General features: G+C 41.4%; 1 protein-coding gene across 5 annotated transcripts in view; it reads left to right on the top strand.

Moving 5' to 3' along the window:
• The first annotated feature begins 299 nt into the window (after positions 1-299).
• The window catches only part of SLC35B4 (solute carrier family 35 member B4), a 40,406-nt gene continuing 20,524 nt past the window's right edge, over positions 300-20,181 (top strand). The window contains exons 1-2 of one of the 5 annotated variants that reach the window (XR_006594592.1): positions 300-619; positions 7,448-7,561. Coding sequence is in view for 3 of the 5 variants with exons in the window: in XM_045052777.1 (XP_044908712.1) it covers positions 543-619; positions 7,448-7,561 (191 nt within the window). In the remaining 2 variants the exon portion in view is untranslated. The remainder of the gene's footprint in view (positions 620-7,447; positions 7,562-20,181) is intronic. The other 4 variants (XM_045052777.1, XR_006594593.1, XM_045052778.1 and 1 more) reach the window with 4 other exon arrangements.

Genomic DNA, 20,181 nt, shown 5'->3' with positions numbered 1-20,181 from the left:
GATTTCTACTTTCACTCAATTCAGGAGAATTGTTTCAGGTGGTAACGCTTCTGACAATCAATTAATCACAGGTCTGTAGTTCTAGTGCCATCAGCTTTGAGTTTGTTGTTACAGCGATGGTCGAATCCCTTCCTGAGCCTGGGAGGCCTGGCGAGAAACCACGTTGACAGCATTGGAACTTCACTTCCCAGCAAGCCCCGCGTCCTCCTACCGCGCTGGGCATGACGGGCGTCTCCTCCCGCTCTCTTCTCTGGCGGAAGAACCTTGAGGCGGGACCGTCAGCCAGGCGTAAGGACGCGCGGCATCCTGGGATGTGTAGTCTGGCCGGGACCGGGACACCCCCTCGGATGAATGGGGCCGGAGCCGACTGCGAACTACAGCTCCTCGGCCGGCAGCGTCGGTGGTGGCCTCGGAGGAGAGCAGCGCTGCAGGGCGGTGGGGATGTTCTGTGCCGCGGCGAACGCAGTAGCCGGGCTTCTTAGGGTGGCGGTATAAGCGGGCGCCTGCCTGTGCGCGCTCGCTCTCCTTCCCCGGCACCGGTCATGCGCCCGGCGTTCGCGGTGGGCCTGGTGTTCGCAGGCTGCTGCAGTAACGTGATCTTCCTAGAGCTCCTGGCCCGGTAAGTGACCTTCGCGGGCCGCACCCCCGCTGGCGGCGCGCGGGGGCCCGGGTAGCACGGCCAGCGGAGTCGGCTGCCCCGTGGTCCCGCGCGCTGCCCGCTGTCCCGTCCACCAGCTTCACAGCATCCCTCGGAGGGGAGCGCCCCGGGTGCCGTCCTCACGCACTGGGGACCGAAGCCTGCAGTTTTTCTCGTGACGGGTCCAAGGTCGGCAGGAAGCTCGTGACAGAACCCAGGTTTCTTCCACCTCTTGTCGATTCCGTTAATGCCACGCGTTTGACTTGGGCAAAGCTTTTTGACTTCTAAAGCAGTCTGAGTTTGTACTCGCTGCAAAGAAAGTTTCTTTAATGTGGCTCCCCAAAACGTTTGTTTTATTGGCTTTAGAGATGGCTGGGAGCACTCGACCCAGCATACCTCCCAGCGATGTAGTAGAGTGGATTTTTATTCAGAGAGCCCGTCCCCTTGACCGGAGAGAGGAATTCCAGCTCTAAGATGTTACAGTCTTTAAATTGAGAAGCATGCATTTGGAAGCGTAACTTTCAGAATGATTATGACACGTTCCCAAAAGGAAACCAGGTTGGCTTTATTGAGGTGGCACTCGATACTGAGTAGTGGGTAAAGTTCAGTGGATGGAAACTGTTGTTACAGAAAAGATAACAGGTAGACTAGAAAAGGCTCAGCATTAAAAAATCTCAAGTCTTGGTCCTGGGGTCTCCCTTTTCTGCCTGTAAAATAAAATAGTATCTGTGGCCATATTTCTGAATCTGGACATCTCTACTGATCATCCGAACAATCTTGTGTACCAAATAGGTCAGAAATTATAATCTCTTTTACTGAAAGTGAGACAGGTCCCAAGAAGGTAGATGGTCTTTTACTGTAAATTTAAGTGGCAGAACCAGAACTAGAATCCAGGATACCTAAACTCTAGTCTAGTACCGTCTGCAGCCCCTCTGTTATTTTTGAACTTGAGCGTCCCACAGAATTTTGGTCAGTTTCTCACGTGGAGGCTACTGGAAATGTATTTTATTTTCATGATCCCATTGATACGTCATTCTGAAGCAATCAGTTTACTTACGGTGTGGGTTAATTTTTGCTGTTAAAGAGCTTGAAATTTTATGCAGAAAGTGTTGATAAAGATCTGTCACTTCTTTGGGGAGTAGGTGGAGAGAGGTTTAAAAATGGAAAGAAAAAATGTAGCCGGTTGTTAGTCTTACAAACTTCAAAGTAAGATCACTTCGGAAATTGACTTAAAAAAATTAAAAAAAAAAAAAAGGGGGGGGGCGCCTGGGTGGCGCAGTCGGTTAAGCGTCCGACTTCAGCCAGGTCACGATCTCGCGGTCCGTGAGTTCGAGCCCCGCGTCAGGCTCTGGGCTGATGGCTCAGAGCCTGGAGCCTGTTTCCAATTCTGTGCCTCCCCCTCTCTCTGCCCCTCCCCCGTTCATGCTCTGTCTCTCTCTGTCCCAAAAATAAATAAACGTTAAAAAAAAAAAAAAAAAAAAAGAAATTGACTTAAAAATATTAAGATGATAAAATCAGGCCAGCCATGGAAATGAAAGTCAGAGAATAATAGTGTAATAGTTGTGTTGAATATGTCATTAAGTTAAATCCTACCAAAGGCTGTGTGACTTCAGAGTACGTAGCAACTGAAGGTCCTCTTGACTAAGTGTGAGTTCTTGGCTAAATTACTTCATCTCCTGAGTCTGCTCTTTGAACTTCAAAAGGCTGGTGGTCGCTCTGCCAGACCCACAGGGTTTTTTTTGAAGGATTGAATGAGATGCACGTGCAAAGCGCCTGAAGCACACCGACCTTCCCCTTCTAAACTTTCAGTACAGGTAAACCTTGCTTTATGAGCTGCTCATGAAAAGCCGTGGATAAATCTAATGCTTCTGTGAATTGTAGGAGCTTCTATGTAGAACAGTCTGAATAATTTATAAACAAATCCTCCTTTTTTATAAATCTGGCTCTTTGCAGTACAGCAGTGGGTTTTCATAAAGCTGTGAGGGGTACATTTGTTAATGTGGTGGGTGGCATACATCAGGCTGAGTAGCAGCTTTTTCCTGATTTGCTTGGGCAACTCACGACTTACCATGCCAAAGATCAATAAAATGAGAGCTGGTTGAACCAGATGGCCTTTATGGTTCTTTGTAGATTTGGCCTCCTCATCACTTTTGACTTTATCTTGGGACATCACGGTGGAAAGCTCATAAATTTTTATAGAGCAGGAACTCTGCTTCTCCTATGGCGTCCTTGGAACCATTATGTGCCCTAATAAAGAGGCAACTAGAACACTTAAATACACATGAAAAGCTAGAGTGACCTGTAGGCAGAAGCACGCGTCTTTATCCATCTTCCCCAAGTTGGAAAATAAATTTAGGTTTTTCTTTCTGATTTTTATATCTATAATTGGGACCTATACTAAAATAAAAAGCTCCATGCAGTGTACAGAACAGATGTGAAGTAATGAATGGGTGCCTTCATCTCCCTCCTGAAACAGCTTGGAAACAGGATGCGCCCACATCAGCTAACTAGCCAGGCAAGGTATTGCGTGCCTTACGTCGGGAGAACAATCTGAAACATTTTCTTTTTTCCATGTGATTTTACGATCAAGTGCGTAACGTTGACTCGAGTAAGGAAGTTTCCTAAATCTAGAATAAGAAATACGAAAGGCATAGATTTCTTTCCCTTCGGGGTTGCTCATCTTTGAAGTCAAAATTTGAATTCTTGCCAAAGAGAATTCAAAGTAAGAGAAACTGTTTGCAGTTGGTGATTATAATTTCGAAGGAATAAAGTCCAAGAGAACAAGTGATTTAGGGAAAAGGATCCAAGTTTTTAATGCTGAAGTTTTAAAATGAAAAAAAAAAATGAATTATTCAAGTTAAGACAAATAGTTCCACTGGCAGTGGTGTGTTCCCGAAAAGCTGTTGATTTTTTAAAAAAAATTAATTATGTGAGTACATTAGGGAGATTTAAAAATCCTATGGAGATAGAGACGAAGTAGAATAGGGTTGTCAAGGGATAGGGGAGGATATGGGGTTTCTTTTGGAAATGCCCTAAAATGGTAATCGCTGCACAGTTTTAAATATACGAGAAACCACTGAATTGTAAACAATAATATAAGGGAGTCTGCACACATCATTTATGTGCCATGTGGCTCTGGGAGACTTACCTGAGTCAGTGCCACGTGGCTCTCAGTGCCCTCAGCAATGAAATGGGCGTAATAATAACTACCTCTGTAAAATAAAGATAAAATTAAAAATCATTATGCCTTTTCAAAGGTCCTGTGAGGAATACACTTGTGAATCATTTTTTGAAATAAATGGTTTCTTTTTATCTTTCATACAGTACTACTATTTTAGGTCCTATTTGCTTAAAGGGAGGCACCCTCCCCTTCAGCAACTTGAGTGAAGGCCAGATGCTGTGCCCAGAGAGTAGGGGCGCGAAGACGAATTGGACACGGGCGGTCCTCTGACCTTCTCTGTGTGGCATCAGGTGCTTACTGTTTTCAGATTCCATGTTTGGCTTCCTCAGTACATTGTCACATCCTTAAGGGCTCAGGGATCAGGTCTTCACATTGGGAGCTCCCTAGCACCATATTTGACACATAATAGGTTCTTCATAATTGTCCTTTTGTTTTTTAATGTTTATTTATTTATTTTGAGAGAGAGTGGGAAAGGGGGAAGGGCAGAGGGGGAGACAGGATCAGAAGCGGGCTTTGTGCTGACGGCAGAGAGCCTGAGGCAGGGCTCAGACCCACGAACCACAAGATGGTGACCTGAGCTGAAGTCGAGGGCTTAACCAAAGGAGCCACCCAGGCACCCCTCCGTAATTGTTCTTTAATGGAAATGACCTAATCTGTTGGCAAAAAGGAAACAGGAGGAAGCGAGGAAGCTTGATGAGCCCCTTTTGGGCGAAGTCTTGTGTTTGGCGCTTGATATATATTCTCTCATTGGATCCTCGCTACAAACTGAAAACTGTATCACTTGCATTTTTATAAGTGAGAAAAATTGGTCAAGATAAATGCCTTTTTAGAAGAGTTAACTATACTTTGATTGAAGGCCTTCAGTGTGCGAGATCCTAGGGCCTTTCTGCCTCTGTGGCACGCTATTAAGTACTTTTCAGGGACTGGCTTGTCTACAATAAACTAGTGAGGTGAGATAGGAACTAATACTGTTCCCATTTTAAAAATAAGGAAACAAGACTTAAGGGAATAAACTTCTACTCTCACACAGTAAGTGGTAGAGACCTGGATCCTACATGTCATTGTGTGCTTTTTTTTTTTCCCTTTTTTTTTTTTTTTAATTTATCTTAGAGAGACAGAGACAGAGCCTGAGCAGGGGAGGGGCAGAGAGAGAGAGAGGGAGGCACAGAATCCAAAGCAGGCTGCAGGCTCTGAGCTGTCAGCACAGAGCCCGATGCGGGGCTTGAACTCACAAACTGTGAGATCATGACCTGAGCCGAAGTCCGACGCTTAACCAACTGAGCCACCCAGCGCCCCAGCCATTGTGTTCTTTTAACCACCGTGGACTACAGTGGTTCTCAACTCTGTGAGAGCATATGAGAATTACCCGCACATCTTACATGGGTGGGTACACACACACACACACACACACACACACACACACACCTCCCCCACATCTTCTGCCCTCTCCCTAGACCTACACTAGTGGTTCTCAGCTCTGGCTGCCCACCAGAATCAAGTGGAAAGCTTTGAAAAGTTTGGGTTCCAGGGCCCTACCCCACAGCAGTCTGAGTGGACCTGGGGCGGGGGTGGGAAGCGGTGAGGCTTCTCACGCACATGGGGTTTTAAAGAGCAGCCTAGGGGCGACTGGGTGGCGCAGTCGGTTAAGCATCCGACTTCAGCCAGGTCACGATCTCGCGGTCCGTGAGTTCGAGCCCCACGTTGGGCTCTGGGCTGATGGCTCAGAGCCTGGAGCCTGTTTCCGATTCTGTGTCTCCCTCTCTCTCTGCCCCTCCCCCGTTCATGCTCTGTCTCTCTCTGTCTCAAAAATAAATAAATGTTTAAAAAAATAAAGAGCAGCCTAGCCTGAGTTGAACAAGAACCGTGCCAGGAACTATCTAGAGCTGAAGTACCTTCTCCCGTCACCCCTATGTCGGCTAATGGTTCTAATTAGCTCTTCAAGGGAGGTAGGTGTCTTACGTGATTATTTATGGTTTTGTGCCGCGTTTATCCCTGTCCCTTGAACGTAAATGCTAAAAGAGATGGTTGAACATAAAGCAGTCATTTTCAGGGACAGCTCCACAGGCAGTAGAGACCGAAGAGGAACAGGGGTTCTGTTCCAGATGGTAAGCAGAGCTCTGCACGGGAGAGGCTCATGTTGAGTTGTCCCTTTTACGCCTGATGGGCATATTTAAGAGCTTGTCTACTTGGCACTGCAGTTTAATCTTAACACCACCAAGAGAGAATTGGGGTTGTTTTTAATAAATAGCATTATTTTTTTTTAATTTTTTAATTTTTTTTAACATTTACTTATTTTTGAGACAGAGAGAGACAGAGCATGAACGGGGGAGGGTCAGAGAGAGAGGGAGACACAGAATCTGAAACAGGCCCCGGGCTCTGAGCTGTCAGCACAGAGCCCGACGCGGGGCTCGAACTCACAGACTGTGAGATCATGACCCGAGATGAAGTCGGCCGCTCAACTGACTGAGCCACCCAGGCACCCCTAAATAGCATTATTTTCAGTGTGATAGTACATTTGCAATACAAGAATCCCTCTACTCACTAGCCTCTGGTAAATAAATGTCCTTGGTCAAGATGAGAACACAGAATATGAAGCCTGAAAAATACTGGTCATATGAGAAATCTGGAAGCTTCACAGAAACAAAGACAACGGTTCGCTTTGTACTTCTTCCAGTGACTGAGCAGAACCTAATAGAAGACAGACTCAAAACCACAGGCCTTTTAAGTGACCAGTTTTTGCAGAGTGTTTCAAGAGGGAGGTCAGAAGGATTTTTTTTTTTTTCTGTCTTATAAATATGTTCCCTGTAACAGTCACTGTGGAAGATTGCTCAACCCTTGCATGGATCCCTGAAGAGGTTCGATTCAGTTTCACCATCTGTCGAGTACCTGATAGATCTGTGTTAAGAGTTGTGGGGAACGGTAGATGATAGGAGTGTTCTTCAGTCTTTTCTTCGTTTTGCTCCTTATCTCTCCTTACTCTGGCCAGAGATCCTTTGTCTGTAGACATTTTCTTCCTGATCACCCCACCACAGATGCATTAGATACCGGTTCATGTGCTGTATGCATATCTGTGCTTGAGACTTAGAAAAAGAGTATGAATCTCTCCGCCCCAAGAACCAGTTGTCCCTTGGGGACCTTATCTAAGGTGGTGGCCCTGTCACCAAAGCGGGTGCATGTCTTCCATTACTGGTAGTCTCCGTGGTTCCTGGTCAGGAGGCTACGTGAACGTTCCCGGAGACCTCGGTGTATTTCTGTGCTGGAATTTGCTGCTCAAGCTGACTGGGATCCTGCCTAAAGTCCTTGTGCTTCACTGAGGATCCCACATACGAGCACTTCCTCCAGCTTACCAGGAGAGTTGTATCGTGGTCCTAAGAATGAATGCATCAGAGTGCTTCTTACTCGAGGCCTGCTACAACCAAGGAAGAGTGAAATAAGAAACCTTGACACTCTTCTCTGTGAGCTCGGTTGATGGTTGTGTGTGATCCACGGGCTGTGAAACCGGAGATAAAGCACAGTGGGTGATGGAAGTCAGGCCTCCCTGTTATTCTGAACTATCAGTATAACAAGTGTTGGTGCCCTTTATCTCAGCTTTTCGTACCTTATTTACCTTTTTGTCATTTACTACACAGGAAGCATCCAGGATGTGGGAACATTGTGACATTTGCACAGTTTTTATTTATTGCCGTGGAAGGCTTCCTCTTTGAAGCTGATTTGGGAAGGAAGCGGCCAGCCATCCCAATCAGGTATGGCACATTGAAGTCTCTTTTCGCCTTTGTTTTTTTTTTAAAGAAGTTTAGAACTTTTCTGGTACCTAGATAAAGGAGAATGAGGCATCTGTGCATAAGATCTGTGTCAAAGGTATTAGAAGAATAATAAGGGTAATTCATTTTCTGCATTTAATATGTTGTGAAACTACAGGGAGACTATTTTTAGAATAAAACTCTTGTAGTTTCACAACATATTAAATGCAGAAAATGAATTACGATGGAGACAACACTGTGTGTGTGTGTGTGTGTGTGTGTGTAGTATATGGTTGGTTAAAGGCTTAGTGTGACCACAGATTTATTTTTAATAGTTATGTATGCTATCCTCATGTTGGTAAAGTTATCAGATACACTAAGAGCGGTATTATTGTTCCTTTTTAAAAATGACGGGGTTTGGGGAATAAACAGAAATGGTAGTTACGCAGCCTTGTGAATACTGAACGCTACCGAATTATTCACTTCAGAATGGTTGATTTTGTGTTTCGTGAACTTCCCCTCAATTAAAAGAAAATGAAAGGTAAGCTAAGGCAAAATTGTTAATTCCAGACCTCCGCCCCTTTGTCCACATTTGCATAACTGTACTCATGGGGTCAAATAGGAAACAGGACAGCTCTTCTAATGAACAGCGTGTTGGAAATTCAGCATTCTCGCTGAGACGGACTTGAGGTAAAAATGTAATGCATCCAGTTGTCAGTCTGTAGTAGAATCCTGTTACTAAATTCCTTTGACAGGGGTTTTCTGGTGTGAAAGTATCAGAGGACTAGTTAAGGCTCATCCTTGTTGGTATTCTTTTGCAGCATTCCTGAGTAGTCTGCCGTAGAGAATCTGGCTGAATTTTGTTACTAATATTGTACTTCTGAGTTTCCCAGTGCAATGCTAAGTATTCTTGAACACATTGTTTTCCATTGGCTTTAATATCGACATAAAACTTTCTGATCCTGAGACCAACATTTCTATCCCAGCAGGAGCCCCAGCATTTTTGATTCCTCTGACCCTTTCCCCCTTCCTCCCACTATCTCTTTCCATTCTGGCTGCCACTAGCACAGTTCAGGAACACGTTCACCCTCATCATTAGCTTTTATAAATGGTGCCCTCGCTGGCCGGCCTCTTGTCTCCCACCCCTGCATCCCTGTATTTTGATTTCCTACCATTTTATTGTGACACCGCCCCCCCCCCACCTCCCCCAAGCACTCAGGGGTCACCAGTAGGCTCAGAGGGGAGCCTAGCTGCCTAACCTGCCTTTTGAGGCCCCCCAAGGTCTTGCCCTAACAGTCATACTTCCACGTGTGTCCATTGTGCTGGCTGTTTTATTTTCTATCTGAGAAGAAGCTACCATCAAAATCTTGACATCATGGGCATGTCCTTCATTGCCAGGAGCAATTTCTAGGCTGTGCTATGTAGACAGCAATGTGGAATAGTTGGAATTCACTATCCTAAAAGACCTTGATGAACTCTCTTTATCTCCAAATGGCATCCTTTCAAGATAGGACTAAGAAAATTTGGCAAGAAACCTTGTGAAGTCACCAATAGTATATTATTTAGAAACTGTGAAAACAGCTGTTCCCAGTGTTAAAAAAAAAAAAATTCAACTAAGTAAATTTGAAGATCTGATTGGTTTTATTAAATGATTCATGAATCGGGCCTTATCACATCTAGCAAGTAGAGGGGAACTCCACTGAGCTGAAGAAGAGAAAGGCTTTTAAAGGCAGAGGACATTAAAGAAGAAGAAAGGAATTTATTAGCAAGATATGAATCATTTAGGCAAGGTTGTCTCTTAAGGGGAGAAGGGGTCTATCAGAAAATTCCCTAGTATTGGCCAGGAAATTCTATCTTGGCCGATAAAAGGTTATATTCCGGGGGGTGGGGAGGGGTGGAGGGTTGAAATTGCAGTTGGGTTAGGAATTAGGTCTCCGTTTACTGACTTGGGTTCATAACCTAAGTGGCACCATTTTGGGCCTGCCGTTTTCTTTTAACAAATTACCGCCTTTTGATCAGACTGTCAGCTTAGCTGAGATATGTGATAAAAATTTAAGGCATTAGCATCACTCTCAGTTACCGCTCTAAAGTTCTTGAAGTTTTGGTTTTTCCTTTTTGTGGTATCCATAGGTCTTAACCTCTATGATATTCACAGGTCACAGCTTCATGCTCCTTAAATCGATTATTTTCTTTGTTCCTTAGATGTTCCAGTCTTAGGGAGATCATTTGCTTGGTGGTTAGCGCCTATATGCATTTAAAGCTTTTGAAAGAATACAGTGCAGCAGGGAGATGATTATCATTACTATAAGCAGGATAAATCCCAGTATATGGAGTGCACTTTAGAGCCGTGGTCCCCAAGACCCAAACCGATCAAAATCAAGTAAGTCAAAGAAAGACCCTTTGGAAAGAGTCACCTTCTTAAGCCAAGCGATCTTACATAATTGAGTTTCAGTGTCCCCAGAAGTGTCAGTCTAGGCATAGCTGGTGGTGTTTGCCACAGCATGGACACCTCTTTGGTCAGCCAATAGATAATTAAGAATTATTCCATTATCAGGGAGAGCTTTGGCTAGAGAGTTTAAGGATATTTGTTGAGCTGCTATTGTTTTAACAGGTTTTTGCAGTAATTTTAAGAATTAAGGGGCAGTTCTTTATCATAGCCTCATGGATCTATCCCTAATCAGGGAAACAGGGACCTGTCAAAAGGAGTGAATTATAAATCATGAATATCTTCAGGTAGGCGCTCTTTAACTCAGCAGTGTCAATTTAGGGGAGTTGACAATGAGATTCTAATTTTGTTTGTGAAAAGTTAGGTGCGCAGGGAGATTGTTTATCCTGAAATAAAAAGTTGTTTAAATATCAGAGGTTGCCAAGTTACAAGGACATTAGTCTGGCAGCGAGGGGAATAGACTTTATTCACATGTGCCACAGTCTTACAAATAGGACATAAAGGCTTAGTGTTACTTTTTTGACAATGCTTTCCATGTAATATACATATCAAATAAACCTAATTCATTTAGCAAGTGCTTTGAAATATTCTAAGTGAAAAGGACTTCATTTAGGAAGCTAGACAAAAATATTTCTTAAAAAGGTTTTTAAAGCACTTCCCTAAATAAGATCACAGATGATTATGAAACCCGATACTTAAAAGAAGTTTTTAGTCTTACCTAAATCAGATCAAAAGCCCAAGAAAACTTTGTCCTTTTAACAGAAAGAAAACCAAATTCTTATTTAGTGCCAGCTTATAACTCCTTTTTTTAATGTTTATTTATTTATTTTGAGAGAGAGCAGGGGAGGGGCAGAGAGAGAGGGGGAGAGACGATCTCAAGCAGGATTCATGCTCCACACTGGCCTTGATCTCACAAACCTTGAGATCATGACCTAAGTGGAAATCAAGAGTCCAACACATACCCCAGTTGAGCCACAGAGGCACCCCCAAAACTCATTTTTTAAAATACATTTATTTTCATCTTAACCAGCTTGACCACACATGAAAATTCCTGTTTAAAGATTCTTTTTTCTGCAAACCTACAACTTTTTTCCCCCTACGTTCCAATTTTGTCCTATGTTTTTTCTTTTCTCTTTAAACAACCAGCCTCGTTTTAGGACAAAACGACTTCCTTTCCCCTTAACAAAAACTATATTGAAAGAGAACTTCTGCTGACTCCATTTTGACCTCAAATTCTAGCTGGGTTCTTCTCTCTAGCTTGTCTCTTGGCTCAGGCTGAAGATCCAGTGGGCAAAGTGTCCCGTGAAGGGAACTGAAACTGCCCCCTCAAGCAGTAAGGACCCTCCGGAACCAGCAAGACCCCGCCCATGATTGACTCCAAGACAGTGGCCAGTTTGACTCCCTCTGCCCACCTGCACGTACTCACCCACTTTGCCCACATTTTCTTTATATAAACCTGAGAGTATTTTCAGCACTTCGGAGATAGTCTCTCAGATGCTAGTCCCCTGTCTTCCTGCCCTTGGCATCACTGAAATAAATTCCTCGTGCCACCACCCCTCGTCTCTCTGCCTTTGGATTCCCTCAGTGGCCAGTGGCCGAACCTGGTCTGTTTGGGACCCCCAGAGCCACGCATGCGCTTGTGCACGCCTGTGCCCCAGCTACATGATCTCCGTTTCTCAGACCTTTTTCTCCTGAAAACACATCCTACTTTCCTGCCATACAGAAATGTTTTCCTTATTATTTTTATTTATTGTTTATTTTGATTATTTTTAGTAGCTTTAATTACATACATTGATTAGAATTGAATACATTTCAAAATTTAAAAAGCGTATGCCTTTTAAAATTTTCCAATGCAGTATTAACATCCACATATCTTTTAGTTTCTCTGCAGTAAGAGGCCAAAATTAGAGAAACTTATGTTTAGTAATTAATGTTTTAGTATTTTGTCTTATTTGGAAATGATCTAGATCTTGTAAAAGTTTTTAATTCCAGTTAGTTAACATACAGCGTTACAGTAATTTTTCACGTACAGTATGGTGATTCAGCAGTTCTGTGGATCACCAGGTACTCCTCATGACCAGTGCACTCCTTAGCCCCCATCACCTACTTCACCCATCCTTCACCCCCCCACCCCTCTGATAACCATCAGTTTGTTCTCTGAAGTTAAGAGTCTGCTTCTTGGTTTTTCTCTCTCCCTCCCAAAGGGAGTGAAATCATATGGTATTGGTCTTTCTCTGACTGACTTCGCTTAGCATTATACCCTCTAGTTCCACCCATGTTGTTGCAAATGGCAAGATTTCATTCTTTTTTATGGCTGAAAAGATTTTCATTCTTTCTTATACTTTATTCATCAATTGATGGACATTTGGGCTGCTTCCATATCTTTGCTATTATAAATAATTCCGTAAACATCAGGGTGCATGTATCCCTCTGAGTTAGTGTTTTTGTATTCTTTGGGTAAATAGTTTAATTACTGGATCGTAGAATAATTCTGTGTTTAACTTTTTGAGGAACCTCCCTATTGTCTTCCACAGTGGCTGCACCAGTTTGCATTCCCACCAACTGTGCAAGAGCAGTCCTTTCTCTCCACATCTTTGCCAACACCTTTGTTTCTTGCATTGTTGACTAGCCTTTCTAACAGGTGTGAGGTGGTATCTCATTGTAGTTTTGATTTCCATTTCCCTGATGATCAGTGACACTGAGCATCTTTTCATTGTCCATTGGCCATCTGTATGTCTTCTTTGGAAAAAAAAAAAATGTCTGTTCATGTCTTTTGCCTATTTTTTAATTGGATTATTTGTTTTTTGCTGTTGAGTTTTATAAGTTCTTTATGTATTTTGTATACTAACCCTTTTTCAGATATGTCATTCACAAATATCTTCTCTCATTCCATAGATTGCCTTTTAGTTTTGTTGACTGATTCCTTTGCTGTGCAGAAGCTTTTTATTTTGATGTAGTGCCAATAGTTTATTTTTGCTTTTGTTTCCCTTGCCTTGGGGAACCTGTCTAGAAAAAAGCTGCTACAGCGAGCGTCAGAGAAGTTACTGCCTGTGCTCTCATCTAGGATTTTTATGGTTTCTGATCTCACATTTAGGTCCTTAATCCATTTTGAATTTATTTTTGTGTCTGGTGTAAGAAAGTGGCCTTGTTTCATTCTTTTGCATGTTGCTGTCGAGTTCTCCCAACACCATTTGTTGAAGAGACTCTTTTTTCCATTGGATGGTCTTTCCAGCTTTGTCAAAGATTAGTTGACCATATAATTGTGGGTCCATTTCTGGATTTTCTGTTCTGTTCCACTGAGCTATGTGTCTGTTTTTGTGCCAGTATCCTACTGTTTTGATTACTATAGCTTTGTAACATAACTTGAAGTCTGGAATTGTGACGCCTCCAGCTTTACTTTTCTTTTTCAAGATTGTTTTGGCTATTAGGGGTCTTTTGTGGTTCCATACAAATTTCAGGATTGTTAGTTCTAGTTTTGTGAAAAATGTTCTTCGTATTTTGATAGGGATTGCATTGAATGTGTAGATTACTTTGGGTAGTACTGATATTATAACAATATTTTTTTCTTCCAGTCCATGAGCATGGGATGTCTTTTCGTTTCTTTGTGTCCTTTTCAAATTTCTTTATAGTTTTTAGAATACGGGTCTTTCACTTCTCTAGTTAAGTTTATTCCTAGGTATCATATTATTGTTGCTGCAATTGTATATGGAATTGTTTTCTTAATTTTTCTTTCTGCTGCTTCATTGTTGTTGTATAGAAATGCAGTAGATTTCTGTAGATTGATTTTGTATCCCCAGACTTTACAGAATTCATGTATTAGTTCCAGCAATGTTTTGATGGAGTCTTTTAGGGTTTTCTGTATAGAGTATCATGTCATCTGCAAATAGTGAACATTTTACTTCTTCCTTATCGATTTGGATGCTGTTTTTTCCTTTTTGTTATCTAATTGCTGTGGCTAGGACTTCCAGTACTAAGTTGAATAAAAGGAGTGGGATGGATATCCTTATCTTGTTCCTGATCTTAGGGGAAAAGTTCTCAGTTTTTCCTAATTAAGGATGATTGTAGCTGTGGGCTTTTCATGTATGACCTGTATGACCTTTATTATGTTGAGGTGTGTTCCCTCTACAGCTACTTTGTTGAGAGTTTTTATCATGAATAGATGTTGTACTTTGTCAAATGCTTTTTCTGCATCTATTGAAATGATTGTATTCTCATCCTTTCTCATATTGATGTGATGTATCATGTTGATTGATTTGTGAATATTGAACTACCCTTGCAAATCAAGAATGAATCTTACTTGATCCTGGTGAATGATTTTTTTTAATGTATTGTTGGATTCAGTTCGCTAGTATTTTTGTTGAGGATTTTTGCATTGGTGTTCATTAGAGATGTTGGCCTATAGTTCGTTGTCTCTCTCTCTCTCTCTCTCTCTCTCTCTCTCTCTGTCTTGTGTGTGTGTGTGTGTGTGTGTGTGTGTGTGTGTGTGTGTGTGGTGTCTGTATCTGGTTTTGCTATCAGGGTAGTGCTGGCCTCATAGAATGAATTTGGAGTTTTCCTTCCCTTTTTTTTTTGAACAGTTTGAGAAGAATAGGTATTAACTCTTTTTTAAATGTTTGGTAGAATTCACCTGTAAAGCCGTCTGGTCCTGGACTTTTGTTTATTGGGAGATTTTTTTATTACTGATTCAGTTTCTTGTATTAGTCTGTTCAGGTTTTCTATTTCTTCCTGTTTCAGTTTCGGTAACTTACAAGTTTCTAGGTATTCATTTTTTCCTAGGTTGTCCAATTTGTTGGCATATAGTTTTTCATAATATTCTCTTACAATTGTTTATATTTCTGTCATGTTGGTTGTTATTTTTTTCTCTCTCATTTGTAATTTGATTTATTTGGTTCCTTTCTTTTTTTGATAAGTCTAGCTAGAGGTTTATCAGTTTTATTAATTGTTTCAAAGAACCAGCTCCTAGTTTCATTGATTTATTTTATATATATACATATATATGTATATATATGCATGTACACACACAATACATATATACACACACATATATATATATAAATATGGTTTCTATATCGTTTATTTCTGCTGTAATATTTATTATTTTCATTCTTCCTGCTGGCTTTAGGCTTCATTTGTTCTTTTTCTAGCTCCTTTAGATGTAAGGGTAGGTTGTTTACTTGAGATTTTTCTTGCTTCTTGAGGTAGGCCTGTACTGCAATAAACTTTCTTCTTTGGGTACCTGGGTGGCTCAGTTGGTTAAGCGTCTGACTCTTGATTTCAGCTCAGGTTGTGATCTCATGGTTTGTGAGATTGAGCCCTGCATGGGGGCTCTGTGCTGTCAGCACAGAGCCTGCTTGGAATTCTTTTTTGCTCTCTCTCTCTGCCCCTCCCCTGAGCTTGCTCACTCACTCTCTGTCTTAAAAATAAACTTAAAAAAAAACAAAAAACCTTCCTTCTTAGAACTGCTTTGCTACGTCCCAAAGGTTTTATTTATTTTTTTACGTTTTCTTTTAAGGTTTATTTTTGAGAGAGCTTGCACACGTGCACATTTGGGGGAGGGGCAGAGAGAGAGAAGGAAACACAGATTCTGAAGCAGGCTCCAAGCTCTGAGCGGTCAGTGTAGAGCCTGATGTGGGGCTCAAACTTATGAACTGCCAGATCATGACCTGAACCGAAGTCAGCCACTTACCTAAATGAGCCACTTCAGGAGCCCTATCCCAAAGGTTTTAAGCCATTGTGTTTTCATTTTAACTTGGTTTTGTGTACTTTTAAATTTTCCTCTTTTATTTCCTGATTGACCCATTCACTGTTTAGTACCATGTTATTTAACCCCCATGAATTTGTGATCTTTCCAGGTTTTTTCTTGTGGTTAACTTCTAGTATCATAGCCTTGTGGTCAGAAAAGATGCACGGTATGACTTCAGTCTTTTTGAATTTGTTGAGGCTTATTATTGTGGCTTAATATGTGATCTGTTCTGGAGAATGTTCCATGTGTACTTGAAAAGAATGTATTTTGCTGTTTTAGGTTGGAATGTTCTGGATATGTCTGCTAAATCCATCTGTTCCAGTGTGTCATTGAAAGCCATTGTTTCCTTGTTTGGTTTTCTGTTTAGATGACTTATTCATATAAGTGGGTATTAAAATCACCTACTATTATTGTGTTATTATCAATTAGTTCTTTTATGTTTGTTATTAACTGTTTTATATATTTGGGTGCCTCCATGTTGGGTGCATAAATATTTACAATTGTTAGATCTTGTTGGATTGTCATTATTATTATTATTACTTCATGTTCTTCTTTGTCTCTTGTTATAGTCTTTACTTTTTACAGTCTTTGTTTTTAAGGTTTAGTTTGTCCAACATAAGTGTTACTACTCCAGCTTTCTTTTGACATCTATTTTCATAAGAAATGTTTCTCTATCCCCTCACTTTTGATGTGTGGATGTCTTTAGGCCTAAAATGAGTCTTTTGTAGGTAGCAAACAGAGGAGTCTTTTTTTTTTTTTTTATTCATTCTGTCACCCTGTGTCTTTTGATTGAAGCATTTAGTCCATTCACATTCAAAGTAATTATGATAGATATGTATTTATTGCCATTTTATTACCTGTTTTCTTGTTTTGTTTGAGAAACTCTTTCTCTCTCTATTCTGAGTGATAGCCTTACTGGATAGAGTATTCTTGGTTGCATATTTTTCCCATTCAGAAATTTAAATATATCATGCCACTCCTTTGTGGCTTGGAAAGTTTCTGCTGAAAAATCCCAATAGCCTTATGGAGTTTCCCTTATATGTAACTCTCTTCTTTTGTTTTGCTGATTTTATTTTATTTTATTTGCTGCTTTAAAATTTTTTCTTTATTAGTGTTTTGCCATTTTAATATAATATGTGTTGGTCTGGATCTCCCTTTGTTGATTTTGTTAGGGGTTTCCTGTGCCTCCTGGATCTGGATATGTTTCCTTCCTCAGATTAGAGAACTTTTCAGATATTATCTCTGAAAATAAATTTTCTACCCCTTTTTTTCTTTTTTCTTCTTGTGGGAATCCTATAATGCAAATGCATTTATGTTTAATGGAGTCACTGAGTTCCCTAAGTCTGTTCTCGTTTTGCATAATTTTTGTTGTTGTTCAGCATGGTTACTTTCCATTACTCTATCTGAAAGTCTAGAGAGTATTTTTATGATCATTGCTTTAAACTCTTTGTCAGGCATATTACTTACATATGTTTCACTTAGATCTCTGTCCATGGCCTTGTCCTGTCATTTGGGACAGATGCCTCTGTCTTTTCATTTTGTCTAAGTCTCTGTGCCTATTTCTCTGTATTAGGAAAGTCCGCTATGTCTCTTGATCTTGAGGGTATTGGCCTTCTGCAGAAGAGGTCGTGCAGTGCCCTACAGCATAGTGTCCCCTGTTACCCAGGGCCTGCTGCTTCAGGGAGTTTTTCCAATGTGTGCTGCTCGCACTTCGCTGTTGTGTTCTGACTGCTTTATCCTTCAGACCTCTGCAGAGCCTTTCTTTGCCTGTTGTGGGCAGTGTTTAGTCTCTGGCCTGAATGTGGTGTGCTTTAACTAGTGCTGCGGTCTGCTTGTGAAATGAGCCACTGCCGCTGGAACCAAGGCCCTGCCAAACTTCCAGGTCAGAAGATAGGTGCTGTGGGCCCGGGTTTGGGCTGGTCTTCTGGGGGCCCGCCTTGCTGGGTCTGAGGCAAGCATGACCGGGAGGGGCAGTTCCAGCCTTGTCAGCAGGTTAGGTGGCCAGTGTCTGCTGGGCTGGTTCTTGGACATGGTTCTGTGTTTATGCTGAGGGACAGGGGAGGGAAAGCCTCCTGCCAGTTCCTTTGTACCCCCAGAGGGGTCTCTGTTAGCTGCCTCTCTGGGAGGAGTCTCAGAGGAGCAACTAACCTCAGCACTGTGTGCCCCAGGCACTCTTCAAATCACTGTATGTCCTCAGGCTGTTTACCCTGCCTTGGGTCTAAGAGCAGGCCCAGTGCCTTGGGGCTCTGTCGGAGCCAAGCCTGCTGACCTTTAGAACTCCAGGCTTTAAGCCTGGTTGCGAGAACTCATGAAATTCAGCCCCTCTCACTGTCCAGGCCAGTTGCTGTGGGGATTCGTTTTCCCCACGCTCTCCCCATGTAATTGTAAAGACAGGTCTGTTTTAATTAAGCCATCAACCTTAAACTAGCTTTTATCTCGAATATTTTTTTTCAGACCATGTGAACTTGTAATATGTTTGGGTTAGTCTGTTCCCACGTGTTACTCTATCTCTTGTCCTTCTCCGTGACCACAGCTCCTTCCCCACCGTAGTGGCCTGGATTCATGTCTCTCCCAAACCTTATATCCGCACTTCCTACCTTCTTTGATGTGGCTCTTCTCTACCTTTAGTTGTGGACTTCGTCTGCTAGTCTTCAGGTCAATTTCTGAGTATTTAGGGTGATTTGATAGTTTTCTAGTATGAGGAGAGCCTAGGATCTTCCTGGTGGGGTTTTGGAGTGATGGTGGGGTTCAGAGCTGACGGCCAAGAAAGAATTCTTGAAGACGGCTTCTGTGCAAAAAGGTGATTTTATTAAATAAAGCATGGGACAGGACCCCTGGGCAGAAGGAGTTGCACTGGGGTTATGTACTGTGGAGTTAGGAGAGATTAAGTCAAGAGGAGGTTTTTTAAAGGGATTTTCCATATGCTAAAGATAATTACTGGAGGCCTAGCTGTTATCAAGCTAAGGTGGTTTTTTCCCTCTAGGAAAGCATTATCATTAAGACCAGGAGGGAGTTCATGGAGCTTAGGCTATTGATAAGATTGCCTTTTTCTTGTAATTTACTAAGATATTTGTAAACTGACGGAGACTGTCAGTTTAACCATTTGTTTTCTGTCCTTTGCTTTGTTCTTGAGCAGCAAGGAGTGCCTGAGGAATATAAAACATATCCCACCTAGGGATGGGGGTGGGGGGAGATAGTTTGTAGGGTGTCCGCTTGCCTTATGCTCCTTCATCACTTCTACTTCCAGAAATGATCTAGATTTTTAAAGATTTTAGCTTAACTCATCATTTAACCTAACTCAGCAAAACTTTAAGGTTTTAGCTTACCAAAAAAAAAAAAATGGGAAAACTCTATAAGTAGACATAAATATCATAGAAAAGCTCATTTATAAACTTTTATGTTGTTTAATTTACTTGTCTTTAATAACTATGATTATTTTTAAGTAAGCTCTATGCCCAGTGTGGGGTTTGAACTTGACCCTGAGATCAGTCGCATGTTCTACCAACTGAGTGAGTCAGGTGCCCTGGTAACTATTTTTAGATTACCTGTAAAAGCTGTATTAAACATGAGACAAAGTCAGCCATTATCCTAAGCTATTCATTTTTGTTGACAGATCTTATAAGAGACAACATGAACTTACTTGGCTAGTAAACTCAAGGAGAATACGTTTTATATGTAGTGCTTTAACTGTAAAGACATATCTGTTTTAATTAAGCCATCAACCTTAAACTAGCTTTTATATCGAATATTTCTTTTCAGACCATGTGAACTTGTAATATGTTTGGATTAGTGTTTGAGAATCCTAGAATGCCCAATCCTTACAAGTGCTTGCCCTCAAACCAACTGAACAGAGCTCTTACAAATTAATTTTAGCAATACTATCTAGAAGTAGAAAATAGCACAGAATTACAGCATGTAAATACAGGTACACGTGAACATATAGACAGAGAGCCCTTATAGCTTCAGGTTTTAAAGTATTGCTGTGAAATAGGTACGGAGTTTACTAATTCTAAAAGTTAGATCCAAGTTGTTTTGCTGGTAGGCGGGATAAGGTTATCAGTCTAGATAGCTAAAGATTTTTCTAGTATTTATGAAGACACCTAAGATTTGTATTTCTCTTTGGCAAGTCGAGTTCCAAATAACCTCTCCTCCTTTTGTTTTTTCCTTTTTTCTTTTAAAAAAAATTTTTTAAGAATTTTTTTTTTTTTATTTTTGAGAGACAGAGACAGACAATGCGAGTTGGGGACGGACGGGCAGAGAGAGAGGGAGACACAGAATCTGATGCCTGCTCCAGGCTCTGAGTTTTCAGCATTTGCATTTAAATTTGCATTTAAAAAAAATTTTTTTAATGTTTGTTTATTTTTGAGAGAGACACACACACAGAGTGTAAGTGGGGGAGGGTCAGAGAGAGAGGGAGACAGAGAATCCAGAGCA

Source organism: Felis catus, chromosome A2 (assembly GCF_018350175.1).
Source record: "Felis catus isolate Fca126 chromosome A2, F.catus_Fca126_mat1.0, whole genome shotgun sequence".
In the NCBI taxonomy this organism is placed as follows: domain Eukaryota; kingdom Metazoa; phylum Chordata; class Mammalia; order Carnivora; family Felidae; genus Felis; species Felis catus.
The sequence above is the reverse complement of the archived record's forward strand: the minus strand, read 5'-3'. Positions and strand labels throughout refer to the sequence as shown.